Source organism: Harpia harpyja, chromosome 18 (assembly GCF_026419915.1).
Source record: "Harpia harpyja isolate bHarHar1 chromosome 18, bHarHar1 primary haplotype, whole genome shotgun sequence".
Classification (NCBI taxonomy): domain Eukaryota; kingdom Metazoa; phylum Chordata; class Aves; order Accipitriformes; family Accipitridae; genus Harpia; species Harpia harpyja.
The window spans coordinates 26,421,831-26,449,700 of NC_068957.1; the positions used below are offsets into that span (position 1 = coordinate 26,421,831).

The 27,870-nt window shown below is 46.4% G+C and overlaps 2 protein-coding genes and 1 long non-coding RNA gene across 4 annotated transcripts in view; 1 reads left to right on the forward strand and 2 right to left on the reverse strand.

The window, feature by feature from the left end:
- The window catches only part of LOC128153801 (rho GTPase-activating protein 20-like), a 39,481-nt gene extending 25,038 nt beyond the window's left edge, over nucleotides 1-14,443 (forward strand). For both annotated transcript variants that reach the window (XM_052813569.1, XM_052813570.1), the window contains exons 5-15: nucleotides 610-651; nucleotides 1,408-1,492; nucleotides 2,370-2,447; nucleotides 3,178-3,244; nucleotides 5,312-5,500; nucleotides 5,964-6,139; nucleotides 6,673-6,834; nucleotides 8,046-8,155; nucleotides 9,101-9,290; nucleotides 9,928-10,045; nucleotides 10,629-14,443. In XM_052813569.1, the coding sequence (XP_052669529.1) occupies nucleotides 610-651; nucleotides 1,408-1,492; nucleotides 2,370-2,447; nucleotides 3,178-3,244; nucleotides 5,312-5,500; nucleotides 5,964-6,139; nucleotides 6,673-6,834; nucleotides 8,046-8,155; nucleotides 9,101-9,290; nucleotides 9,928-10,045; nucleotides 10,629-12,370 (2,959 nt within the window). In that variant the 3' untranslated portion in view covers nucleotides 12,371-14,443. The remainder of the gene's footprint in view (nucleotides 1-609; nucleotides 652-1,407; nucleotides 1,493-2,369; nucleotides 2,448-3,177; nucleotides 3,245-5,311; nucleotides 5,501-5,963; nucleotides 6,140-6,672; nucleotides 6,835-8,045; nucleotides 8,156-9,100; nucleotides 9,291-9,927; nucleotides 10,046-10,628) is intronic.
- The window catches only part of LOC128153810 (uncharacterized), a 275,250-nt gene that overhangs the window by 81,034 nt on the left and 166,346 nt on the right, over nucleotides 1-27,870 (reverse strand). The gene's annotated exons all lie outside the window — the stretch shown is intronic.
- Nucleotides 19,508-26,781, reverse strand: LOC128153808 (adrenodoxin-like). The gene is made up of 4 exons (XM_052813587.1): nucleotides 26,268-26,781; nucleotides 21,123-21,247; nucleotides 20,552-20,681; nucleotides 19,508-20,295 (listed from the first exon to the last, which is right to left on the reverse strand). Exons 1-4 carry the CDS (start codon nucleotides 26,444-26,446, stop codon nucleotides 20,175-20,177), a joined length of 555 nt encoding a protein of 184 aa, XP_052669547.1. The 5' UTR covers nucleotides 26,447-26,781; the 3' UTR covers nucleotides 19,508-20,174.

A 27,870-nucleotide genomic window follows, 5' to 3' on the forward strand; every position in this document is an offset into this window, starting at 1 on the left:
CTTCTCTGGGGCAGCTGCCTTGGTGGAAAAAGAAATGGGAACCATACCATGGTTGCATACATGCTATATCTCATCATTTCCAAGGGTCAGGATGGTCTCTCCTGGGTGACGCATTCCTGATTAGGATTCATGCTCTGACATGCAAGCTGCCGTTTGTGTCTTAGTCCAAACTCAACAGCAGTTCCATTTCCTTCACGTCACTGAGACCTGGGTAAGCCGTGTTGGCAGCAGGACCTTCTAGGAACGGCAGACACTGGGAAGGAAATAATAGGAGAAAGAAAATAGCCATTAAAGGTCACTCCAAAAATAATAAGGGCCCACAAGATGAGTTAACTCCAACATCACAGAAAGATATTTGTCCCTTATCTGAACACTTGCCAGCCTGGGCAGGAAATGTAGTCCAGTTTGTTGCTGGGATTTTTTTGTTATTATTATTTTTGTTACTTGTTAAAATAGGACAGAAGCAGGAAAGGACTGTGCTTTTGTTCCAGGGCTTTGCAGGAAGGAACTTTGACTTACAGCTATATATAAATGAAACTGGGTAGAGTTTCCAAAGGCTGTTACCCACTCAGCACTTGTTTGATGATCTGCCTCCCTTTTTATCTTCAGCTCAGCTGACGTGAAGGAACGATGGCTGTCAGCATTACTGTGGTGAGTGACCCTCCTTTCATCCTCCTCCTGAGTGGTTCCTCTACAGTCCTCAGAGAAATTTGTCATGCTAGGTGTCAACTTGCCCTCTGATTTTCAGCACATTAAGTGTCCAGCTGCTGTTTGAAAAATCCACCTTTGAAACCTGAATGTAGAAGCCTCTGGGTGAAAGCAAAATTGGTGTTAACAGTCCAGAAAAGATTAAATCCACTAGAAAATAACATTGTTGGAGCACCTTTTTTCCTTTAGAGCTGGAGGTTGACTTTGCTAATAACTATGGAAATGCCACAAGTGTTAACTGATTCTTCAGACGTTTTTTGATTAGAATCAAAGTTTGTATTTTGTGGCATCTAGAGGCTACAGTTGTTTCTTTTTCATGCTATGTTTTTATATGTTGTTTCCACTAACATCCAGGCAGAAGCATTTATATAGGTAGAGAGAGGGGAAGAAGTCTCTTGATTTGTGGAGAACAGTAACGATCCTATGGATGCTGGAAGGTGTTATGCTAGACACATCTATCTGCATTAAAGTACTGCCATGTGGGGTTTTGCTATTCTGGTGCCTCAAGAGAGATAAAGCAGCCAGTAAGAGCATGTGACCACACTATGAACATTGTATGTTATTGTTACTGTTGTAATTAATCTGTATTTATTATAGTGCTAAGGAGCAGGTCCCATGGACCTCTTGGATCCAAATCTTAGGGTCCTTCTCAAGTCTGGTTAGGAAACTATATTCCCTCCTCTTTTCTTTGACTTTCAGGCATATCAATGTGGTAAAACAGAATGAATATCTGAAGAATCTAACCCTTCAGATCTTTGTGCTGGATGCTGACAACTGTTCTTCTGTAAGTAAAGCTAAGAACCTGCTCATCAGACCAATGCTACATGGAGGTCTGTGGGGTAGGAGCAGGAAGGCAGGGCTGTGGTGCTGCTGCTGCTATCCCTGTTTAAAATTCAAGTCCCACCTGAAAAGGTTTTAGAGGGTGTGCATCTGGGCAGCTGCGTCCTTCCCACTGGAAGCCCACTCAGAGAGTTTTGGTTTGGGAAATTAGGAGGTAGCCAGACCTTTACCAAAGAGCAGTTAATTCTTAAGATTATTCTTGGCCTCTGACTTCTTTTCTCTTTTCCTTCTGCTTCAGTTCATAATTGGTGATGATTTGTGGTTGAGTGCCCAGTCATTCCTATTTTCAGTGCAATAAGTTGAGCATATTGATCATGAAAGAGTCACCGGTGTGTTCTCCTGAATTAATTTACTGGCATGTGTCCCAGTCTCTTCACGTTAATAGCATAGATTTCTAGGCTTCATGCCAAGCTTGTTGGGTCACATTTACTTCTTAGGGACTTTTCCCCCAGACACTCACGGTTTATTAGCGTCATGCCATGTTCACCCTTTGGACTGACAGGCACTACCATCAGTCAAATACAGCATCTGAACACCTCCCACTTCCTGTGATTTCTACTGGACAAAATCTTTGGATGGTATAATAAATCCATGATAGAAGAAGTAGCGGAGAATAGTTTTCACAATGTATAGCCATCATCCTTAAGAATGATTCCAGTGCAGTTCAAATTAGTACAACTTTTCTAACCATGAACATTTAGTAAAATGACAGTCAATAGACAGATGAGTGACAGTTTCCCCAGATTTTCAAGCTACAAGAAACTGTAACCAAACTTCATGCCTTCTTATTAGCTTCCTATATTTTCTGTTTTCCTTTCTAGACTACTGCAGTCAATGTGTCCAATGTGGAAACTGCAGAGAGTGTGATGAAGAAGACCCTTCTACAGCTTGGACTTCCTGTAAGTGGCAGTTGCAGAGTCTGCCAGATCTCAGCTAAGGAAGCTGGCAACATCTGGTTTACAGGACAGTGCAGGTGTGGAGAAGTCTAGATTTACTGTAGCTAACCAGTAAGGCATTAATACTCTCCGGACTACAAGATGAAGAAACAATCTATTTGTGTGGGTGCCAAGTATGAGAAACATAGACATGCTTATGTGCCTACATTAAATTCAAACCTTGTATAAAGTCCTTTGGCTTTTAGAGCACTTCTTCAATGCTTGCAATCCAGCATTAGGATTGAGCCAAGCTTGTCAAAGGACTATTAATATAGCCATGAAATACTGAACAAATCAGTGATGTTATCAGATCAGCCTGGCCCATTGCTGTGGTCCAGCCTTTCCCATTATAGTGTTTAAAAGGTAGCTTTGACAGTGTTCCAGTAGTTTAATAACAAGGAAGGTTGTGGAACATACTGCTAAAATAGGCCAGGAAACCATCATGTGGGTTTACATCCTGCTGGCGCTCAGTCTTTTCTTCTCCTGAACCTTTCCCCTCCCACTCCGTATTAGACAGACTGATCCAGAGCACCATCCCTCCCAGCCATGCAGCTGTCCTGGAGATAGCCGTGCATGTCTGGCTCCTTGGCCTGTTCAGCTGTTTGTTGCTTTCTGAGTGGAGTGCAACCTTGTGGACCCTCACCCTGGCCCCCTTCACCTAATATTTTTCTCTTCTCTGTTCCTTAACTGCCAGGGCAGGACAACTGAACATCACCTCTGGGTGATCTCAGGAAAAGATGACCCTGCTTACCCTCTCATTGGTAAGAGCTTTCCCATTTTCCCTGAATTCTAGCACCACAGGAACAAGTGATAAATGATACTGATGTGTGTGGCAGAGAAACATCTCAAACACTGCACTCTTCACTTAAAAAGGCAATGGTAGGGGGACTGTTGCTGATGTGAGACATGACATCAAGCTGATGTGAGATGTCACTTGGCTTTTATGGTCTCAGGATCCACATTTAAGCAATGCATGGTGACATCTTTGAAGATCTTCACACTTACCTCCCTTTTCCAAGCAAAAATGTGCATCTCTGGATGGGAGCCTGTGACACTTTACAGCAGATGCTCCGAATAAACGGGAGATTTTTAGGCTGGTCTAAGAAGTTCTTTCTATGCAGTGGATGTGATGCAAGGGTAGGACATGCCTCAAAGCCCAATCCCATCCCTGTTGCTGCTGGAATGAGCTTGGAGGGCTGCATGCTTGGAGGGTGGTCATCCTCTCCTGCTCATCTTTGCAGGCTTTGCCTCACAGGCAGTGCCTGTGGTCTGGGCAGCCTCAGCCCACCTTCACTAACTGTGATAGAGACATCCACTGATATCCATCAGACAGAGCATCTCCTGACACCTCCTGAGCACTTTGCCTTCAGGCTCCGTCAGAAGCAAAACAAGTCGCTGCAGTTAGGTGGTCGTTCAGCACAAACATGCTAGGTCCAGAGGAAAGTGCTTTGGCAGCTGAAGGAAGCAGAATTTTTAGATGGATCCACTGGTGACTTTTAAGCCTCTAGTTAGAAAGCTAACATGTTTATCCTACCTTTTTGGTATTTATTTAGTTTTCGCTGCATTTCAGTTCACAAATAAGGAAACTTATCCACACAAGATGTCATGGCATATTAAAAACTCAGTTTGTTGCATACAGCTCCTTAACATTGTTGTCCTCTGAATTGCCACCTTAATCCAGTACCAATCTGATCTCACAAGCACATGTGGGCCACTTGAGGCACCCTTTGCAGGCTATTTATTTGAAAACTTTCCTTTTTAACAATTTGTGTTTAGGTTTTAGAAATTCCTGAGGCTTGAGGGAAAGTAGGTGTGTATGTAGAGACATTTGAGGACAGTCACAACAGTGGAGTGCTGGAGATCTTTAGGAGGTGATTTCAGAAATACAAGAAATTTTAAAATAAACCACTGAATTTTGTCTGTTAAGTGCTAAGGATTCATCATGGAGATCACCAAAGCTGGAATTTTCCAATAATAATAGTTTTTGTTTGTGGATAGTTGGCAAAAAGAAGATAGCAAAATATAAGATTAAATGTACAATCTGCCAGAGAGGAAGCAAGGAAACACTGATTTACGCAGCATCTAAACCAAAGCTGTTAGATGCATTTAAACTGCATCTTGCTTCTTTGACAGATGTATCAATGGTGCAGCCATTGCTCAGACTGTTTTGCGCTATAGCATACTGCTTAGTTAGGCCAAATGAGTAATCTCTGCATTAACTCTGCATTGTGTTTTCAGTGATAACCCAATAAATACAAACCCCAGGCTCTCCAAGGAAGTTTATATATGTTGGTTTATTAAAGAGATCTTGCTCCAAAGACCATGTCGTTGTAGTACGACTATTATTCTGGAGCTCTTTAGACTGCACATGTTTATTTGTGGGTATTTATTGGTGTTTTCCAAGTCGTCATGGCACGTGCTTGCTTTTTGTATTCATCCAATGCATACTAGACTGTCATAGTAAGCTAACTCCTACACAGAGCAATGCTTACAGTATTTTGTTGGTGCAGTGGGGCCCATAAGCCTATTAATAAGGGCTTAAACCCAGTTAATAGTGCTTTGTTGCATAATGTTCTGGAGAGCTGCTGCTGAAGAGTGGCTGGCCAGGTTTAACTGGATGAACTTATTTGTAAAGCAATGATCATATATATGCAAAGATGTGCCCTGGCCTCTTTAGACCACAGATGGAGGTTTTGAGCAACATTGCTTAGAGGCCCAGCTGCAGTGGGAGCCACTGGATGTGGCTGCTTCCTCCTGCCCGGATTTGGAGCTGTTTTCACATAGCTCTGCATCTTTGCTTACTCCTTACACAACTCTTTGCTCAACAGGGCACGAGCATCCTTTCAGCATCGCATTGAACTGTCTCCGGGACTCTGCTGACCAGCAGCAAGGAACCAACAATAACACCCTCCTGGCTGATGGGACAGAGTCTTCCTTCCTTGATCAGCTCCCAAAGGAAAAACAGTGTCAGTTTGTCCTGAAACCCAGGCTCCAAGCTCCAGTGCAGCTGAGGAGAGGTAGGGGCTGCAGGAGTGCATTACAACCAGGCAGAGACTTTGCTGCTTTGCATGGCAGTGCCAAACTCTTCCTGGAACCATACACGTATCCCAGAGTTGCTCTCATACTTGAGTGTATGCAAAGAGGAAGAGATTGCAGAGGGGCTAAATTTGTCTGTGCAAATGTTTGGAATTAGCTTTCAGTCCTTGATTAGCTTTCAATTCCAAGCCATTCTTACATTGCATAGACACCAAGGTTCCCTGAAGAACAGTGATTGAATAAGAGTTTTGCTGATAGTTGAGAGATAAACAAGTGATTTCACTGCTCTATGTTATCTGACTGTCCCCATTAAGAGTGTAGTTATTAAACACACAATGGTAGAAAGTCCTTGCTTTGCTGGGAACTCTGCCTCCACTGTAGATCACTCACTGGCCAGTAGGAAGGACAGACAGGTGTGTAATGAAGGTCTGTGTTTTCTTTCAGAGTCACTGCAGAAACACACCAAAAGGAAGAAGTCCTTGATTGATTGGGCCCTGCGCCGCAGCACCAGCACCCCGACAGGCAGCCCTCCTTCGCAGTCGCCTACCACCCCACGGAAGCTCTTTGGCCTGTCTCTGTCCTCTGTCTGTCCTGACGGGATCCTTCCCAAGCCAATCATGGTAAGGAGCAGCCTGGACTGTCCATCCTGACATAAACTTGATGTGTTTAGCCCAGAATTTAAAGCCACTTGTGGTATTTATGAAGATTGCATGGGGAAGAAGACTGTCATTTGCTTGTGATTCAGATCTAGCTCAGTAACAAGGGTGAGAGCATCCCTCTCCTGCGTAATCCATATCACTTTGTGCACAGATGTCCATCCTGTTTCAATGGGTGTCTCCAACCGGGTCATCACAAGCTGAGAAGGGGCAATGTCAGTGGACTATGCCATGCTACATAGTCTAGACCTCATTCACTACAAGAGTCCACTGGGCTTACACTTGCCACAGGATAAGTGTACCCACATGAACTGTACCTGCAACTTAGCTGATAGGCTCTTGTCCCTGGTTAAATCATGATAAATCTCTTGTATGCCTGTCCTCTTCGCAGTACTGACTAGGTCTTACACTAATCATGTTCTAATATGTGAGGTATAAAATACACAAACAACAGGGTAAAGTGTTAGGCTCTTAAGTACAATTGGGCTTTCTCTTAGGATATGCTGCTCCTTCTGTACCACGAAGGTCCCTCTACTAGGGGCATTTTCAGACGTTCTGCCAATGCCAAGACTTGCAAGGAGTTGAAAGAGAAGCTGAACTCTGGAGATGATGTCCAGGTGGATGGAGAGTCAGTCTTTGTTGCTGCAGCTGTCATCACGGTATGTTTGGCCAAGTAACTCAGTTGTCTGGGCTAATGGTACCTTCCTTCTTTAAGGAAGCAACATGAGTCTTTATGGGTAGGGAAGATTTGGGGGGGGAACAGAAAGCGTTTTCCAGCAAGGCATATTTTCACCTGATGGCGTGGTCCATCTATGTGCACAAAGGCATCTGTCTGACCCAGTGGTGCTTGTTTTCACATGCAGATATGTTCAGTGGCCCTCAGGCCAGTGTTTCATTTTGCACCTCTCTGTACAAAACAGCCTCCAGCAGGCGATACAGTAATGTCTACCTCCAAGATAACCATGGTATCTATACAGTGCCAAATAACATGCCAGAGTCTGGACTCAGCAGTTCAGATGCTGCACTGACATAGGCATGAAGCCCTTTTGTAGCAGCAGCACAGATGCTCTTTGTCCTTTCTGGCCACACAGAAGAGACTGGAGGTTGATATGGGATGATTCATGCCATTCAAATGCAACTGCTCTGCATCCCCCTCAAACAGAGAGGTCATGCTCAAAGGACCTGGCCTGTACTATCTAGACCCTAAGCCTCCACCCTCTAATCAGCCAGAAAGCAAGAGGGAAAACAGCTGCCAAATCCAAGCAGAGGGGTTGGGGTGGGTGGGGGATGAAGCTTGCGATAAGACCCAAGTTTTAGTAACAAAAAGCCTATCTTTTGCACTGGCAATTAAATCTGGTCAGAACAACTCAGGCACCTAAAGCATCAAAAAACATCCCTGTCCCTTGCTCTTGTTGCCCCAATACAAAAAAGCCATTGACTGGGAGGATATTCAGGCACTTTCCAACACAAGACTTATATTAAGTTGTTAAATAGTCCCCTGAGAAAAAAAACAGCAATCCTTACAGCTGAGAAAGAAATGTTTCGGACAGAACTGTGCACACAGCCTTAGGGATGAGTCCTTTGCCTGCTGCAGTAGAGATGAGTCCTGTTCTGGAGAAGGGGCAGGGCATGAGGGCTGGCTATTCACCCTATGCCGCCAGCAGCTGCAACACGGTCCTGCAGTGCTGCAATGGAAGAGCCCTGAGGAGGACAGCTTGGTGGAAGTGGGGAGGGGAGGAGAAATGTATTTGTGTCATGTCTTGTTTTATCTTGTGCCTAATATAAATAAACAATGACTATATGCATCGTGAAACCAAAATAAGGAATTCAAAACTGACCAGACTGCTCTGCATATATATATTTAATTCAGGATTTTCTCCGAAATATACCTGACAGTGTTCTATCCTCAGACATGCACGGACTGTGGATGGAAGCTGTGGACACGGAAAATCGGGCACATAAGATTGAAGCTATCAAAAGGTTCGCAAAAGCCTTTGTAAAAGCTTCTTTTGGTGGGAGAAGGGGGAGCATATGGCCTTAAGCATAGACTTCATCTTCTGGGAGACTCCTGGCAATGCTCCAGACCACAGCAAAGCTATTGCTGATTGCCAGTGTCACTGGTCAGAACATTTTCATTTCAATGGTCTTTTATGAACATTGTTAACATTTCTGACCCCCAAAAATGTCTTTAGAAAATTCTTTTCTGATGACCAGTTCAGATTACCAGAACCAGCAAACTGAAAAAGCACAATAATTCAGCCACCAGGAGTACATCAAATGTTAGTGGAATTAGGTCCTTAACATTAGTAACTTTTTTCTTATGTGCACAAAATGAAGCTAATCGTCATATTGGCAGTTAGAAGAAACAGCCCTGCCAAGATGGTGACTGGGATCTTGAAAACGGCTTTTCTGCCTTGAAACTGCTGCCCTGAGCAAGAATAGTCTATCAGCATCCTGTGGGATATGCAGTATATCAAACCTCTTCTTGTCAATGGCTCGGCTCAGCTCAGTTTTTGAACCTTACCATTTGGTCTGGGCCTCCTTCCTCCATTATCTCTGTAGCATGGGACACAGGCAATGGCATTGTCTCGTGTGCTGCTGGCCTGGAGCTGTATGCATCTCCTTTGGGCAGTCCTTGTTTTGTTAAGGCATTACGGACTTCTGCCCAGGTGTTCTGGATGTAAGTCCCTTGGTCCCTCTGGGTCTGTGACCAGAGGGTATAGGCAATATGGATGTAAAGTTGTGGCTCTCACATAAGTTAGTGGAGGGGAGTGACACAGTCTTACTTTATTATCAGATGTGAATGTCTCAAACTGGTTGCAAAAGGGCAGAAAGGGACAAAAGCTTTGGGAAGCAACGTCTGATATTTGAAGAGCAGATTTTTGAGAACAGCACTGTTTTCCTTTGTTCCCACTCCCTGAATAGTCTAGTCAACCAGCTTCCAGAGGCCAACCTCATCTTACTCAGACACCTCTTTGGAGTTCTCCATCATATTGAGCAGAATTCCGGCGTGAATCAGATGAATGCCTTTAACCTGGCTCTTTGCATAGCACCCAATATGCTGTGGCTACCAAGTCCCACTGGGCCTGAAGAGGAGAGCAGGTCTACAAAGAAGGTAATCTTTCATGGGTTTGGCTTCATGCTTGTTTTCCCCTTTTAATGCTTTTTATGGGCACTGTATTTTGTAGACTAAAGGAAGGCATAGGATCAGTGACAGTGCTGGCTGAGCAGCTGGGCCTCATCCTTTCCCCTGTGCAGCTGTGCCTTTGCTGGTAGGGGAATTTAGCCACTCAGTTTATCCAGGGTGGAAAGGAAAGCTGTGGTTGCTTTACCAGATGAACTTCCTATACGGTCAAGCAAGCACAAGAAAGATGGAGCAGCTGAAGTTAGACACTGCCACTTCAGCTGGGTCTAAAGCCATCTTGCAGAGACAAAGTAAGCAATGACCATGACAGCGCGTCAGAGGGGAGGAATGCTTGCTTGTAGCTTATGAGGTGTTATCAATAGTAAGGAAAATTGTAGAACATGCTGTACCCGCCTCACTGTACCAGTTCATGTAGCTCATATTCTTGCCCCAGGTGTAGTTCATACAGATGCATTGCCACATGCTTAACAGCTTCTTGAGCAAAAGATTATGTAGGAAATTACATCTTTGTCAAAGGAAAAGGAACATTCTGGGACTCACTTGACTTGCTTTTTATAGCTGGTTATATATTCATGAAACTGACTCTGTAAATTCATGTCTTTGCCAGGTGGCCTTGTTAGTGCAGTTCCTGATTGAAAACTCAGGAGAGATTTTTGGAGGTGACATTGCTTCCTTATTTCAAAGACCAGACAAAAAGAAGTCCAAAAACTCAGAGGAATCTCTGGGTAAGTTGGTGGTACTGTATCTTCCAGAAATGCTTAAAATCTTTTAATAGGCAAACTCCTCATGCGAAAGAGTTTGCTTTCCCTTCGTGTCTCTTCAAGGAAAAGCATTGAAAAACAGTTGGTTTTGGTTTTCCCTTTGCCTGTCAGGCATAGGCAGGAAGCAAGGGCAAAGCAGAGGGCTGAGGTGCATCACTTCAAATGTGTCCCTGCGGATGGCTGTCTTTCTCTGTGGCTGCTGTTCAACCTATTCCAGCCATCATAAGAATTTAGTGTAGCCTTAGAAATGCCATGTCCCAGCAGTCTTTTCTGTCAGATTAGTTCTGTAAAGCTAAACCAGATGTTTGAATGGAAAGAGATCGAGTTGTCTCTGTTAACTATCCTATGAATACAGGCCAGTGGTGAAAGCTCAGGTCATCAAGCCAGAATTCTTGATATTGTTCCTAGTCCTGCTGTGGTCCCTGTGAAAATAATGGATCATCTTTGCTTTTCCATGGACTTGATAGTATTTCCCTGCCTTGGTTGTAAGGTACTGTATGGGGTTAGGAGACATAGGCAACAAATTAATTTGTGTTCTCTGCCCCAGGCATAGGCTTGGCTCAGCATGATGATTCTTCTGATGAGCTGGAATTTTCTGCTTGTGACCCAGAAGGACCAAAGCACCACCTGGTACCTGAAACAGATGCCATTTTTGAAGCATCCAGCAGCTTGTTACTCGATGAGGATCAGGAAGACTGGGACTTGTTCAGTGAGATCACAGCCTGCTACCAAAGCAAAGCCCGGAAGAACACCAGTGCAGACAGCTATGACCTCCTGGAAGAGGAGGGCTCCTTCTGCTCCATCGGCTCAATACGCTCACTCAGCCCAGCCAGGGACCGGTGCTCATCCGAGCCCAGTGTCTGCCTCAGCTCCCAGCTTCCTGCTCAGAGCCATGAGCCGGTGGCCCGCCAGTCCAGCTGCGATGCCACCATCATGCACAGCCATACAGATTATATCCACAGGCTCAAGCAGCTGCAAGTGGAGAGCCAGAAGTTGATTGATGAAGGCCTAAGCCCTGGGGTCAATAAGGCCAGGCAGAATTTGTGGCAGTCGCCTCAGACCAGCTCTAGGGTGAAGCAGCTCAGCCTTCAGCAATCCAGCCTATCCAACAGGTCCAGCTTCTCTAGCCTGTCCTCTACGACCACCTCCCCATCTGCCTCCTCACTCAGTTCCTTAGACAGTGCTTTCTCCTACTGCTCAGAGTCATCAGCCATTAGTCCCACAGACGTCTCATCCCTGCCATTCATGTTCGGCACGTCTGCCAGGCTTCATGCTGTGTCGCCCAAGATTACCAAGAGGTCCCCGAAAGAGTGGCACAAGTCCTTCACATCTCCTGTGCCTTTACATCTGTGTGACCTGGACAGTTTCCATGAGTATGAACGCAAGGCTGTAGAGAGCAGTCATTGCTTTGCAGAGAGCAAAAGTTTTCCATCTGTCAGCGAAGCTGCCGTGGGAAGCCCACTAACTGACACTGACTGGGAAGAAGAGGAGAGACAGCTGAGTGGTGTAGCGGGCCCTGGCCCAGGGCTCAGCAGCTGGGATTATACCAAAGAGTTTGAACAAAACCCTGAGCTGCCAGCTGCCAGCCCAGCCAGCGAGAAATCCCCACAGATCAGCCACCAGCAGCATAGGGAGAAGGCAGCGAAGAACATAGAAATCAAAAGCATTGATGCCTGCCCTCCAAGCCAGGAAAGCCTGAAGCGCACCAAGATAACTTTTTACATGGCCCCAAATAAAGAAAGCTCTTGGGGGTCTCCAGTGGAAGAGGAAGAAGAGAGATCCGTGGCAAACACCAGCAGCAGTAACTCACCCAGCAGCAGCAGTGAGCAAAGCGTGTCTAAGAGCTTGCAGACTGTGAGAGTCCATATCCCCCAGACAGTTTTCTATGGGCAAAATACCCCCCTTGTCCTGCAGTCCATCTCCAGGCGCTACCACCATGAACCAATGATCCCATCCCCGCAGGCAGAGCACAAAGAGAGCCCCCAAAGCGCCTCCACTCCCGAGGAGCTGGAGAGCAATCCAGTGGAAATGGCGCAGGCGCCAACCCAGAGCAAGGGCTTCAACACATTCAGCCACACCATCCATATCATCCTCCCCGCCTCCATTCGAAACACTGTCAGGGAGTATTTCAAGCACGATGAAACCAAGACCTGTCCCACGGCTGAGGCAGAAGCAGTGGAGAATGAACTCCTTCGGAGCAGGGTGGAGTGGCTCAGGAGCCAGCCACTGGCAGAGGTGGCCACAGAGGAGCGTGATACAGTGGCATTTGCAGAAGAGACGTTTGTCTAGGGAGATGAATGTGGAAGAACTGAATATTTTTTTGTGTATGTGCAGCAGAAAATATTCTGTAAGATACGATCAGGGTGTGAAGAATCTAGCAGGCTGCATGGGGCAATAAGTGTAAAGTGACACTAATGTGTATGTAATGTTGGGGTTTAATGTTCATTTTGGCTGGGGCGGGGGGAGGGGGGGAGGTTATTCTTGTTTTTTCTTTACACCCTTTTTCTATGGAAGAGAGTTCACTGGTTGGGTGTCTACTGGGCTGAATGCCACTCAGGACTCTCCCTGTCCGTGAATTAGCTGACCTGTACAGGGTCTGACTCTGTTTCTTTTTAAAGCAGGAAAGGAAAAACTCTGTTTTATTTTCTCCAGTCAGCTGCTGATGTGTGTGGATGACCGGAGAACTGGGACAGCTAATGCTCCATCAGAATTAGTTAAAACTCTTTATGCTTGCACAAAATCCTCCACTATTCACTGTTCATCACCAACATTCATCCAAAGAAAGACCCTTCACCTCCATCCCAGAAATCACTGGCTGCTTTTCTCTGCTCATCTTTTGTCCCCTGGTGGTCTAGCTCACAGTCTGCATTCATCACTGTTTGAGGCTGGGTTCCAGAAACACCAAATGGAGCACAGAGCCCAAAGCCCAGCTTTCACTGACAGATGGCATATATAACATTTTAACCCCAAGATTGCTTTTATTTCCCAATTAATTGTGCAATGATTCTCTCTTCTCATACCTCCCCCAAAACTAGCATTTGACAGAGCCACAGTTACTATAAAGGATTTTAGCACTGTCACTTTGGCAGGGCTATGAACATTTGTCTTCTTTGGGGTCCTCTGGGAGTAGCTGGTCCTTTTTAGTCCTAGTAAAAGGTGACATTACATTTCTGTAAATGATGGTGACATTTCAGAAGGCCCTTTCCAGAGGCAGTGTGGATGGGGCAACTAATCACATTCCTAGTCACGCTGAGAAGGACGTAAGCAGGATTTGGCTTTAGCATGAGGTTGAGGAGTTGCGGAAGTTGTCAAGAATGTTGTCGAGTGGATGCTGAAGCAAAGCCCCATCTGGGCAGAAAGTTGTCAGACGGTGCATAAGCTGAGACTGTCCAGGCTACAACAGCACTGATGCTGTCTCAGAGAAGCATTGAGTTCCCAATCAGCATAGTACATGGCCCAGTGTGCTCCAGCAGAATTAAGTCTGGAGAAGTGCCAGGCAGGGATGGGCTAAGCAGGCTGCTTCTGTTGCACCACTAAAAAAATGCAGCCAATGGACTCTGGGAGCAGCCCCATGATTCCACTCAAAGCAATGCTCAGAAGCACCATAGCCATAACGGGACTTGCTTAGAGGGTTGTGATGCTGCCAGCTGAGCATTAAAGAGAAGCTGAGAGCACCACGTTAGTTTGACAGGCGTTAAGAAAATGATGGGAAAAGTCTCAAAGGTTAAAAGGTTCAGGATGTTTCATTTGAAAGTTATGCGAGAGTTTTCTAAGGTGGTTTCTCTCAGAGAGACACTCCTTTTACTTAATTAACAGCGAATGGGTGAAGGACAAGAGAAATACATGAATCCTAATAACTGAAAGGTAGTCCCTGTGGAGTAAGTGCCCCCTGCAAGTTCCTGAGTGTCTGCAAATAGCCATACCAGGAGTTGCTTGACACCTGCCATGGTTCAGTCCTTGCACAGAGGGCGAAGCCACCTCTGTAAAAGGGTCTAGTAGGTATCAGATGCTTCCACTCATCTGCCAGGTGCCTGTGACAGTCAGTGCCAGGAAACTGGCCCAGCACTCCAAATTCACGCCATCAAATACCAGGGCAGGGGAGAGAGGTGGAAGCCCAGAGCCTGCTTTCCAAGACGTATAGAGTTTGATTTGTTATATGCAGGGTGTTTAACTCTCAGATGTAGCACTCTCTGTCCCAGATCACCTCGTTGGCCCTTATATGATGAAAGGTGTATATAATCATAATACGACCCCCCTGCTATCATTTCCCTCACACATGAGCACTGACGAGGCATTCACAGTCTTTTTTCCAGAGCTACAGTTGTAACTATTTCAATAAAAGACACACAAGTTTGTCTGTCATTGTGGTGCAGTGATCACCTTTTGTTCCCTTGCTCACTCTTCCCTCTCTTCCGTGCTTGGGTGGTGGTGTTTGCAAAACACCAAACCATGCTGTGAAACACATGTGCTTCCCACCCCAGATCTGCAAGGCTGACAAGGAGCCCTCTTCCAGCAAATCGGCGCAGGCATTACTCTTATTTGTGTCTTTTCAGGAAGACGAAACAGCACTAAATATTATGAGAAAAGTCTGTCTGTACTTGGAAGAGAGAATATTCTAAACATGCTAATGGATTGTAAACTGGCTCAGTGGCTGGACTGGTCTCAGTTGAAACAAGGGGGACCTGGACCAAATACAGAGTAAGAGCTCACGATTTGCGTCACCTAAAAAAAATTACAAGCAAGTTAGAAAGAGATTAGTTTATAGAAACACTGGGAGAGGCGGGGCAAAACACACACTGTCATCTTCTCATCTTAAGCTGCCTAATATGGGCGCATTTCCCTGCATAGTTGCTCTAAGCCAGCTCTCTATTAATAATTTTTTTCATTTAAAACAAAACAAAATCCTCCAAAATTTATCAGAAAAGACAGCACAATCCACTGGTCCCTTTGGGAGCATGTGGCTGCACAGCAGAGGCAGGGTGCTACACAAGACAGAGGGACATGAGTTCCGCAAGGGCACAGAGACCTTGCTTACCTGCTACCTCTAGGCCTGGGCATGGAAATCTGCAGCCCCCCTTTTCCATGAGCCCAGGCAATAATGCAATTCTGAGAGTCCATCTTGCTGGAGACCAAGATGCTCCCCACATTTTGGCACCCAATCCTACATCCAGTAAGTTAGCAGAAGCGTTCCACTTTATTGCAGGCCATCAAAATACATGTAGCAAATTAGTCATAGATTTCCTAGGCACAGCAGACCAGGAAACTTGCAAGCTGTGCCACCATCCAGCATTCTCTAAGTGTAGTTGAGGAATACGTAAGTGCCTTAATAATAATGCCCCACCTCTAAACCTCCCAAATCCTAGCCACAGTCCCCATGGGACTGTGCCATAAAGACAAAAAGGTCCTGGAGCTCCTGGCTTCTGCTGAACAATAATGCCAAACTACTGCTTTTAATCCCAGGAAACTCAAGGCCCAAGTATAAATTGCCCAAAACACAAATTCTGACTTAATTCTTGTGAGAGAACCCTGCTTTCCTGTCAGTCCCTGGCAGGAAATACCCAGCAGTGGGTCACCACACCACCTGGGGCTGTGATTCTCCCCACGCTCCCACAGCAGCTTGCAGATGTACTGTCAGTGCTCCCATCAGTGCAGTGTCACAGAGGGGAAAGCTGCACAGCAGCAGACAAGTCAAGATAAGGAAAAAGAGAAATGGTCTTTGCCTTTCTGCAAAGAAGGAAGGTGCAACTGTTTTAGCTTTATCTTCCTTGTAAATACCTGTTTAGTTCATCTTCTGTCATGTGGTGGCGTCCCTGGACAAGCACTCCTGGGAAGTTCAAGGAAGACAATTATAAAACATTCAAATAAGGGCCCCTTTCCTCAACAGGAGAGTACCCTTTCCTCGACAGGAGAGTACCCTTTCCTCGACAGGAGAGTACCCTTTCCTCGACAGGAGAGTACCCCATCCTCACAGTCATTGCCTTTGACACTGATTTACACCTGCTGAGAATGTGATCTGTGATGCCTTAGGGTGCTGCTTGATGTCATTTTCCTGTCGCATACTATATCCAACTGCTATCAAAATTCCTCTCTCAAAACTCTCAAGTGGGATGTGCCCCTCCCTGAGATGCAGAGGTGTATTTGGAAGTCACCAAGCAGTCCTGAAAAAGTTCCACAGCACCCAGCTTGCTCATAACAAGAAATACCAAATACACAGACAGTTGGCTTTCTGCCCCAGGAAGGCCACATTGTCTCTTAATGTACAGCCCTCAGACACAAATAGGTTTCCCTTCTCCCTCTGCCCCTTTTGAGATCAAAAGGAGATATTTAGTCCAAGTTGGCCTGACACATACTGAAAGCCCTACTCGGTGCCCCGCCAGACACAGTCACTCGGGAAGATATGTCATGTGGTTGTCATCTGGGAAGCGAGGAGCCTTCATGACGTGCTCCCAGTATAGACCAAGGGCAGACAAGTTCAGCTCATTTGCCTTGAAGAGACAATGACTGATGCACTTCAGCCTCTTCTCATTTCTGCTTGGCATGTACGATTTGTTCCCTTACCCTGCAGGCTGACAGAAACAGTGATGGAAGTGCCCAGGGCAGCTGTAGTTTATTTCAACCATCTCAATCCCATTTCTGACATCCCAACAGAGTCAGGAAAGCCAGTCTCCCAAGACATATTTCCCCCCATCCTTTGCAGGTAGCTCCTTTGTGCAGAGTCCTCTCTGCTATCCCATGGCACCTTCAAGGGACAGAGCCTTGCCAAAGAGCAGCTATTCTGGCTACCTGCGTATCACAGCAAACAGCTTGCCCTGGAAACTTTTTCTTCAAAGGTCGCCCACACTCTGAAGAGGAATGCAACAGTCAACCCACCCTTTCAAGACAGCAGCTATTCCCTCCCTCGCCATCCTACCAGCACATGGCATCGCACCTCTGTGTAGAGAACCGACATCTTTCAGCAGCAACCTGTGGTCCACCTTCAAACTCACAAACAAGAGGGGGCTGAAGAGTGGGACTGCAAAGCTCTGGATCATCTCTGCTTTGCAAAGGGATAGTGGCAGCATCAGGAGTGGGGAGAGACGTGAAGTGGTACTGAAGGTGGTGGCTTTACTGCTTTCATTTAATCCCTTTTTATTTTCTTTGCTTTATTATAGCAACCTGGGGCAAGTCAGAGGAGAAGAGGTTTGGGAGAAACAGGCACACCCTGGAAGAGTTTCCTGAGGTTTAACAAAGGGCTACCCTGTAGAAGGTTTGGCCTTGCACTAGCGTATGTGAAACGCCAATCAAGAGCCTCTGAAGCCCCAGTACACCACCACAACCATGGTTCCAAAACAGGGCTGGGACCCCGCAAAAAACCCACCCTACTGCATTCACCCCACACAGCAAGTGGTTCTGGCCCACACTAGAAAATTCCCCCCAGTAGACAGCTGCCTGCTCTTTTCCCCAGATAAAGTTTTGTACCGGTGTTTGCATGATGGACCAGAGAGGAAGCCAAAGCCTGTAGTGGGGAGTTATAGGGCGTCGCTCTTCACCTGTGCCTGAGAGCCCCCCACGGACACGGGACCACCCTGAGAGGGGCAGGGCTCAGGCCAGCATTACCCCTCCCCGAAAGGAAGGTGTGGAGGGAGGTAGCACCGAGATCACCGAACACGGACAGCAGCTCCCAGCTCCCCGGGACAGAGCCAGCCACCGGGCAGAGACGAGATGAGGGAGGGAGACGCGACGAAGCCGCGTCCTCCTCCCCGCTGCTGTGTGCGCCAGCCGCTGCTGCTGCACCGCGAGCTCCACCTCGCGTCCCCGCGAAGCCCCCGGCCCGCCCAGCATCGCCCGGTGCTGGCGGCTGATGCCAGCGACTGCAGATCCGAGAGCTCGGAGGTGACTTTCTCGTCCTGCTGAACTTTTCCAGGTGGGTCTTGGCTTGCGAACCCAACACAAACCACAGGTCAAAGCCAGCGCGTAACGGGGGAAAACGAACTCCAGGAGGAGGCAGAGTTACAAGGTGGTCCCAGACAAAATCATTCAATAGGCTTGCAGAGATCCTGACCTTGGAAAGATCCTTTCCACTCACTTTGCACCAGGATACTTAAACTTGGAGTTTGCAGCTCTTATTTCAAATCTAAAGGAGGACGTGTACGTCTGAAAGTGTTTACCCTCCTCTCCCCCCAGCTACAGCGTTCAGTCTAACAAGACATATTACCTCTCTCTCCATACAAAATTTGTTTTTCACCCATCTAATCAGGTAGTATTGTCACAGGCTGAAACACCTCAACTTGTGGAATTTTACTTAATTTATTGCCAATTAGCATAACCTTTTAATTACTGATTCAGTAACGGGGGGGGGGGGGGGTATGACAAACAATTAAACAAACAGGGACACACTTTTCCTCACCCTTCCGCAAGCTCAACATGAGTCAAACCCAACTCTCCCTCAACCCAATTTATTGTCTCAACATCCCTTGTTTTCACCAGTCCCTCCCAATCCCTTCAGTGAGGGAAGAGGTGGCACAAGAGGTCAGGGTATGTGCATAACAGTTTGTTCCTGCCAGACCTGGCTTCTTACTCACTTACTTCCAGTGCTCCTGGTTTCTTAATTGCTACATCTGCTCAAGTGTTGATCCTCCAGGGGCCACAAGTCCCCCAGGGGTGTCCCTGCCCTGGCATGGGTCATCCATGGGCTGCAGTCCCTCAGGGTTGTCCCTGCTCCAACATGGGTCATCTGTGAGCTACATCCCTTCAGAGATATGCCTCCTCTGGGACAGAGCACCTCCTTCCATGACAGGGTCACTGACACTGTCCCCTTCCACCTGCCTCCTCCACATCACCTCCCATGTCTCCTTTTGTGCATGTTCCTTGTCTCTCCTACTCCTAGTGGCTATCACTCCTTCTTAAATGTATTTGAGCACAAGTGCCACATGCTCCTCTGACTGATTTAACTTTTGATGTGCAAAGGGGTTTTTACACTGGTTTCAGAGCCAGCTGGAAGGGGCTGTGACAGTCATAGAGCAGTTCCTGGCCTCCCGCACAGGGCAGTCCCATCCCATCCCTCCCACCCCCCTACCAAAACTCTGCAATTTATCCCAAATAAAACTGTGAATGCTCTAATACAAGAAAAGCATTTTTTAAATGTATATGTCTTTTATGGGGTTGATACCTTGCCTAAGAACAGTAACTTGTTGCTTTAAATTGGTTGCTAAACACAGCCTGGGTTTTAACTAAACCCATAGGAAAGGTTTCTGTGCAGAATTCTGTTTGTAAAACTCAGTTACAGATCATGGATTCTCTATGACATTTAGATGGCAAGTTTGACGTATTCACTCAAACATGAGGGGAAAATCCAGTCAAGTAAACTGGGGCAACAGGATATTATACCTAAATTTCCATCAAACTCATTCTATTCCAGCCAGGCTCATGTTACCAGAAAAGTGCATCTCACAGGTCTAAAAGCCTGTTTATTAGAATTTTATTTGACATATGTGGTAGTACAGCAATGGGAAAATTTAGTATTTGGAGAAAGTAGCAGATTATGGCACGTAACAATTCAGTGACATGTAACATCTCAAATTCATAGCAAATGGTTCCCTCTTATAGGAAATGTCAGCATTCAAATGGTTATCAGTATGTTCTTGCTAACCAAACTCAGGTAGCCTATGTCATCAAGCCAATCAGCACACTGTCTTGTATTTGGAACAGCTCTCTTCTTAAGCTTCCCAAATTGGGAAAAATCTGCTCTACAGTTAAAGAGCCAAGCCTTGCAAAAATCCCAGCAGTTACTTAGAATAGCAGAATTCCTTAAATTTCAAAAGGAAAGGGTGAGTCACATACAGCACGGATGTGTACTGTCACCTACCCAGGGAAACAAAGCCATACGCTTTGGTCCAGTTGCATTCAGCAGAGCACTTAAGCACTTAAACTTAAAACATGTACCAAAGACCCTAGCATTAAGCTTTGTTTAAACAAGAGATTTGCCTAACAGGCATTTATACTGAATCAGACCTCTACGGTCAAGCCAGCCATGTAAAGCAATAGTGTTAACCAAAAGCAAAGTACCCTGCCACACTTAAAATGAGGACACGAGTTGTGCAGGAGTCGTTTCCAGTTACTGTTTGCTTTGCTTTCCAACCTCCAGCTGCCTCCTGATGTCTGATACATCCATGGGGACCCGCACCGTCAGACCATCCATTGACTTCTTAATGCACACCTGGCAGCCAAGGCGAGATCTGAGAAGGAAACATTAAGTGAGGCTCATCTGTTCCCACAGTAAAGGAAGAAATTCCCCACCCACAATGGGATGCCTGGTCCAGGCTGGGTTTTCACTAAAGTTCCTATTAAAGGTCTCCTGTGCCCCAAGAGAAAGCAGCTCTAGAGGTACAACCATAGTACAGAATAAGTCCTGTCCCCTTGGAAACAGGTGCCAGGTGCTGAGAATCTGCCTCAGGGGCTTGAGAATCTACTGCGATCAGCAGGGAGGCTTACGTCTCAGTGAGTCCATACGCCAAGTCCAGCATGTCCAGCTCTTCATCTGAGATGGCATCCAGCTTTTGGAAGGTGTCCTTCTCAAAGATGAGGTGACAGGTGGAGCAGGCTAACGTCCCTTCACATGCACCTGGTGGAGAAACACAGGAGAGACAGCAAATCAGAAAAAACAAGGGGGTGAGGGAGATCATATTCTGGAACCACATGAGGAAAGGTCCTTTAACAGATCTGGAGCATGTCAAAAGAGATGCCAGAAAACACAGCAGATGGATGCAGATTTCAGCCTGCCTCTTCTCTGGGAGGATCATAGTCAGTTTTCAAACTTGTATGTCAGCTCTAACCAGCCAAACACATCAACACAGGCCACTGGAATCCCAGCAGTGATGGTGTGGAAGTCACACTGCCATCTCAGTGTGGTAACCAGCCCAGCAAGCAGCTGTTGGGGAAGAGAAGCTTGCTTCATGGTCTCACCAGAACACTGCATGTCTACAGCTGCACTATTCCCAGGTACCCACTAGTCACAGCACAGACACATAAATCCTAAGAGCACATACCCTTGTGCAACACCTACCAAATCCATCAATGGCCAAGTTTTGATTGACTACCACTGCCAGCAAACTCTCCCCTTCTTTAGCTGTGGCTGTAAGTCGCTCTCCATCCCGATTTATAAAATGCACCGTCACCTGGTCAGCAGAGCTGTAAGACAAGTTTGCAAAAATCAGAGAAGCCCACCATTTCCTGCACACCCACTGTTGAGGTCTTTTGGCTGAGGACTAGAGACATGGCACTTGGAGGGAAATGTGCATGCAAACACCTTTCTAGGATTACACCACGCATGTCAGAAAAGATTCAGATTATCAATTCTCAGTGGCAGACAAATCTGAGTTGACCCGAAATATTTCCCGCTTTATGGAACATCCTTCAGAATAAATGCTTAGCTGCACGTGAACAAGTGGAGATGCTCTGCATCCGCTGCCTCTCCTTGGGCGGGCTGGCAGACAGAGTGCTTGTAGGCAGGTGAAGCATTTGCAAGTCCCAGGCCTGGGATATTAATCCTGGATGCAGTGATATAATAACAACAAAAGTGCTCAGGATCAGATACTAATCATGCAATAAGGGCTGTTGTCATCCGCATTTTGTTTCCCCTTCCCTTCCCAAGGCAATTACTTGTTGACTGTTCTTTTTCTGCTGCTTGTTCTTTCATGAAGTGCCCACTCCTTCCCTGAACTCAATCACAGGGAGCCTTGTTGTGATGAGACATGCTCAGCTCCAGCTTACAGAGCAACTGTGCTGAGTAATGTCCTCTGAGCTGATGTGATCCTTGCTCAGGAAAAATTGCTAGTTATTTTGACAGTCTGCGAGATTTAATCTGGTAGAGAGTTAAGAACAAGGCCATCAGCATCTCTTAGTGCTGACTTGTGGAAACTGCATCTACAAATAAGAGGGAAACAGCATCCACTTCATCTCCTCCAGACCAGGCTCTCCCTACACTAGCATGGAGAAGGCTGCCACCCTGACAACAGTGTCAGGGATTTCTCACCAAGACAGTATATTCTGAGACCATCTATTTTATTTGCCAGGGGAAGCACATTAGCAAACAGTGGCTTTTCTTATTGTACATACCCAAATGGTCACTTAGAAGCAGGAGGTTGCAGTTACCCAAAGGTCCCATCTCCTGTGCTGAAACAGGGCAGCACCCTGGAGGCAGTAGGTATTTTGCCCAGTACCTCTCCATGTGGCACTGCCCAACTGTCCATCATCTCAAAGCCCAGGACATTCTCCAGTAGCAGAAGCTGGGTCCACCCTCTTCTCCTCCGTCAGGCCAACAACACACACCGCTCTCCCAGATCTCTGGAAAGATCCACCTCTGTCTCCCACAGCTCTGATAAACTCCCGAAAACTAGCAATGTCAGCGCTGCCTTGTGGCCTTGCTGCTCTCAGTTCTGGCATAGGATGAAAGAACCACAGCCTTGAAGATAGAGTGAGTTTCGCAGTGAGAACTGGCCAAGCTCACAATCCCCTGATTTTTCCCCACTTACACAAGACTGAGTGAAGCAGCATCCAGCGTCTTCCAACAAAAGTGCTGTTTGTTATACAGTTTGGTAACACTTCTCCTGGAAGCCCTGGGGCCGGTGAAACAAACAGCAAGTATGGCTCAGAGCTCTGAGAATTTCTAATATTATCTCCTGACTTCTTGCAATGTATTTGCAATATACACTGAATACAAACTGTCACAGCCCGAGTCACACATTACAGCAAACCCACCAGCCCAGGAGCGCTGCAGTGCCTACACTCCTCTGTGCCAGGCATCCTCTTGGAAAGTCACCGAGATTGGGAGGAGGAACTGGGTAAATGGTAATTGTCCCTCGGATAGCAACACCAGCTGCTGAAAGGACTTGGACTTGCCCTGTCTGCTCATCCCTCTCTGCTCTGTGGCAGATGAAAGTGAAGAGTGTGGAGATCTCTGCTGATTTCCTTTTAATGTTAAGCACAGAAACATATAAGGATCAAGTTTAGACAATTTCCTTTGCTCTTTTTTAACTCACAAGAGGCAGAGGTGGAGTACGGGGGATGTATCCAGCTGAATAGGAGACAAGAAAGAATTCCTGTAGAAATGTGGGGGAAAAGGGGGAAGAAACGTTCTCCTCTTTCAGGTTTGCAGCTCTTGTTCATTCCGCTTCACATAAATCACAATCATCATCTAGATCTAACCCCATTTACCTGCTGACAAGTCATTGCAGTATATCTCTTAAGTAAGGATGCTGTTTCTTCAATTGTTGTCATATGGACTTCATCAGCAAGACTTCAGGTGCAGAAAATTCCAAACAATTACCTCTTTCAAAAGCCAATCCCCATATTCCATCAAAATTTGTAAGTGGAGAAAAAAAGATGAAACTATTTTTTGCCTTCTCTGTTCTTTTGTTTTTAGTTGCATCTTGATTCAGCCAGCAGGAGCAGAACACAGGGGCCACTGTACCTTCATCTGAGGAGGCCAGCTTCCTGTTTTTCAGAAAGCTTCAGCAGAAAACAATGCCTGGGCCATTAGTCTACAACAGGGTCCCCTGGTTATGAAAACAGCTGTGAAGTTAGCACGGAGACCATGCAGCAGAGGGAAGAGTTTCCCACATGCAGAATGGAAAGATCATGTTGCAGTCATGCACAGCCAAGCAGGGCCACCCTATTTCCCAAAGCAAACAGCCAAAGAACATCTTTAAGACATTTTAGTCTCCTTCATAGAGACACCCACAGACATTTCTTTGTAAATAAGCAATTTAAAGACTAGTTCTCAAATGTCAAAAGAAAACAAAACAACCCTCTCTATTTTGATGGATTAGACCCATTTAGTCCATTTTTATGGCAAATAGGCAGGTTTCCTGGCAATGTTGGTTTTACAGTTATGGGTGAAATAATTTGTAACACAATAGAAATGGTAAAGTCATAGGACTTCACTTAATGCTGCAACTCAACGCATTCTTCAACGGGATAATGAGCGCTGGCTGCCTGCAAGCAGAGACTGCTGGATCCAACAATCCCCAAAGCTGCACAGATGTTTATTGACAGAAAACTTCATTCATGTTGTCTTTGAGGCACTTAGAGCTTCAGCCGACATCATTCCCAGGAGGATCCCCGCACCAGGCTCCCGCCAATACTAGGAGGATTTGTTCCCTGTGGCTCCTCCTGGTCACAGCCCTGCTTTGACTGTTGCTGCCAGTTAAATGAGCCCTGAGACAGCTGAGTTGCAGCCAGGGTCTGCACACAGGGTATCCAGTTAGATATAAGGAAGTACAGATGGTATTGCCACAGACCCCCTGCATGACTTCAGACAAGCCTGGGTGCAGCAGTTCACCCTTCTCAAGAGCAGGGATGATGCCAAGCGCTCCTGACCACGACATACAGAGCATCTGTAAGCAGCTTCTCTCTCTTCACTGGCTGTAGGGGAAATTTAAGCTGTTTGTCTGTGTTCTTAGTGTAGGTGCCTCTGCTGAGGGCATAAACCCAGCCTGATTACTCCGTTTTCACTGTTCAGTTCAGTCATCTTTTGAAACTATGAAAAAAATCCTTTCACATTTTATTAAGAAAATAATTTTGAACCAGGATTTTAAAACCAACTCAAAATTGATCAGGCTAATTTTGCTTCATTTAGGCTGAACTATCTTACAATGGCATTACTGTCACAGGACACACCATCAGAGCTTTAGAAAGATCTTATCAGGACATGACAAACTCAGCTACAGCAAGTTCAACACATGCCAACTGATTATTCCCTTTCAAACAAAATCTCCCTGTCAGTGTTTTTCCCTAAAAGATACTTTCCAAGGCCATACAAAAGAGCAAGATGCCTACAAGTACTGCCAGAGATAACTTCATAAGCAACAAACCAATTAGAAAGAAAACCCATTGATAACAAGTCTTCATAAACCCCATTAAGCAGGGTTATCAGTATAACTTTTCTCTAAGGTCAGATAGCAAAATGGTTTATCGTATTTTCTGTGATGTTGCTTGGGTCTTTTTCTCAATGTCTAGCAGATTACAGTCTGACCCAGATCATACTGGTCTAGGAGATCTACAAATTCCCTTTATTTTGCTCAGAGAAATGCAATCTCCTTCTGAATTATCCCTAAAGAACAGACAGAGCAAAGTCTGGCAGTGAGTCTGCAGTAGTTCCTGCTGTAGAAATACAGATGAGTACTCTGTGCCAGGCAGCCTCTCTTCTGTCAGCCCCATCCTTTCAGCACATGGGGACGGCCGGCTCCCATGCCTTTACGATTCCATCCTTGAAGGATGTCCACCCTTCCTGCACTTTGCCCTTCAGGACTGCCTCCCAAAGGGCTCTGTCAACCAGGCGCCTCAACAGGCCAAAGCCTGCCCTTTCAGGTGACCAGCTGGGAGTCCTCCACCCTGGCAGGGACCAAATGCATTTAGAGGCATTTCTAAACACAAGCTTCTGACCAATTTCCACCAGAGTTCAACTCACAAACTCAGCCACCATGACAACTGTGCATCCCGTCCTGAGCAAGCACTCTCAGCAAATCCCAGCACAAGTCACTGGCTCAGGAGCCTGGCAGGGCACCGGCGCCATGGGCTCGTACAGCCCCTCGCATCTACAGCCACCACCGCAGCCCTTGAGCCAGCCTCCCCGTCTCCCTAAGAAGGGCACACCAGCAAGGCACGAGAGCTTGCAGCGTGGCTTCGCATAACCTAAAGAGAGCATTTTGCTCCCTGGAGCTGCAGACATCATCAGCTCCCTACTCTGGCTTTACAGCAGCAGCGACAAGAAACTTAAGAGAACTTGCAATTCCCGGAGCAACCCAGTGGTCATCCCAGCTTCCACACAACAGGAATACAGCAGGCTTGTGGCCCAGCTGTCCAACACACCTTGCTCACCACCCCCATTCCTCAAAGGCTGGTGACTGAGCCCCAGTGGTCAATGGACTCTTGTGCCATGTCATCATCTATGTGCTCGGTATCCGGGCCACGAGCTGTGGCCCCCACAGCTCCAGAAGCGGGGAGCAGCATCTCTCACAGCCTGGCTCCCCGCACCACCTTCCTCCTGTCAGCATCCGCTTAGCCCGCACTTCCTCACCCACCACCTCCTGCGGGCCATGTTCTGCACTGGCCTCTCTCTTCTTCCTTCTGTGGGAGAAGAGGTAAGCGCATGTCCCTCCTGAAAAGTCCCTTCCGGACACAGCGAGGTAGGGTTCAGCATTTTACTCACCTCGATTCCCCAGGGGCATCCTGGAGCTTGTGCGTGGAACTGAAGCCTCTTTCTGACCCCTGCTTAGCTGGTGGGTGATGCTGCTCAGTCACCCCACAGAGAGAAATAAAGCGAATTTTGCTCACACTCAGTCCACTGAGCAAGGGTCGCATGAGCCCCGACATGCCTTGAGCTATCATGGTGCTTAAGGTCCTGCTCTGTGTCTCCTGAGCTGTTGTTTGTTGCAAGGCCAGCTAGATTAAGGGTTACAAGTACAGCTGAGAGGGTGAAAAAAAAGAGAAAGGAAAAAAAAAGAAAAAATAGGACAGCCTCCCTGGGGGTGGAGGGAGGGAGGGAGGAGGGAAGGATGGACAGAGGGATTGTGCTTGGATCTTGCTGCAGTCCAGCCCATCAGGGCATGGGCATGAGAATTGGGTGAAGCATGGTAACATGAGCATTATCTCCACGTACCAGTCCCCAAGCAATGCTCACCTTGTTTTGCCTTACAGACTTCCCTTTTAGGAACCAGACCTAAATCCATTTTCAGGAGCAATATTCATTGCAATGTCTAATCATACAAGGGGTTGCAAGCTGAGGGCTGGAAGAGTAGACTGGCAGGAGCACTGACGGCTGCTGCCTCAGGAAGAGAGGGGCATGCCAGTTCTTACAGCAATGAGGTGAGAGTAAGACTTACAGATTCTGCTCTTGATGGGGATGTCATCCAGTCACATCATTGCCTTCCCTGATACTGCAGGCTCCCAGCTCTAAAATGTGAATATTCACTTACTTCGCAGGATGGTGGTGAAAAAAGAGCCACACTTTGCTCATTTGCTAAATTCTCTTCCGAAAAGTGCTATAAAGGCACAGATAAGCATCATTCATTTCACACTGATACTCCACGCTAGTGAGACTTCTATAGAAGAAAACTCTTTAATTTATTCCCAGAAACACTGTCACTAGTTTAGTCTACGCTCCTTTCCAGGGTAAATGAATTTGCCCTTGAGGACCAAAATGCAACAGCAGAGACAGTTTCAGTTCCTGGTTTTTGTGGAGTTTGAGAACAGCTCTCATCTCAGGCACCTGTCCCTAATACCAAATTAACAGTTCACCATTTGCTAGGATGTTTGCTTTAGTCAATTTTTTTAATGCAGTAACATATTAGTAGCTGGTATAAGCAAAAACCTTTGAAACTGGACTCTAATCAATCCATAGAGGGGAGAGAAACTACAGCGTAAGAACGAGAACTGGCTGGAAAATGTTCCCCTCAACACACATACACACAGTGGATTCACAGTATGAAGATAACTGGAAAGTTTTGACTTTTCAAATGAAAATTTTCCACCCAAAGCTTTCAGGTTGGAAGGGGATGCTTAAGCTTTCTGAGAAAAGCATCGAAGACATTAAGGAGTGCAAGTATTTTCCATAACGGGGGAGTGGAATCATATTCTTCAGTCCAATAAAGTTTTAAAGGCAAGTGTCCAAGCATTCAAACACAGCACTTGAGATAGCTTCAGTGGAGAGAAGCTCATGGGCAATGCATAAAGGATTAAAAGAGAAAAAAAAAAAACTTTTTTTTTTCTTAGGGGGGAATTCCCTTTCTAAAATCACCTGTCTACTTCCCTCT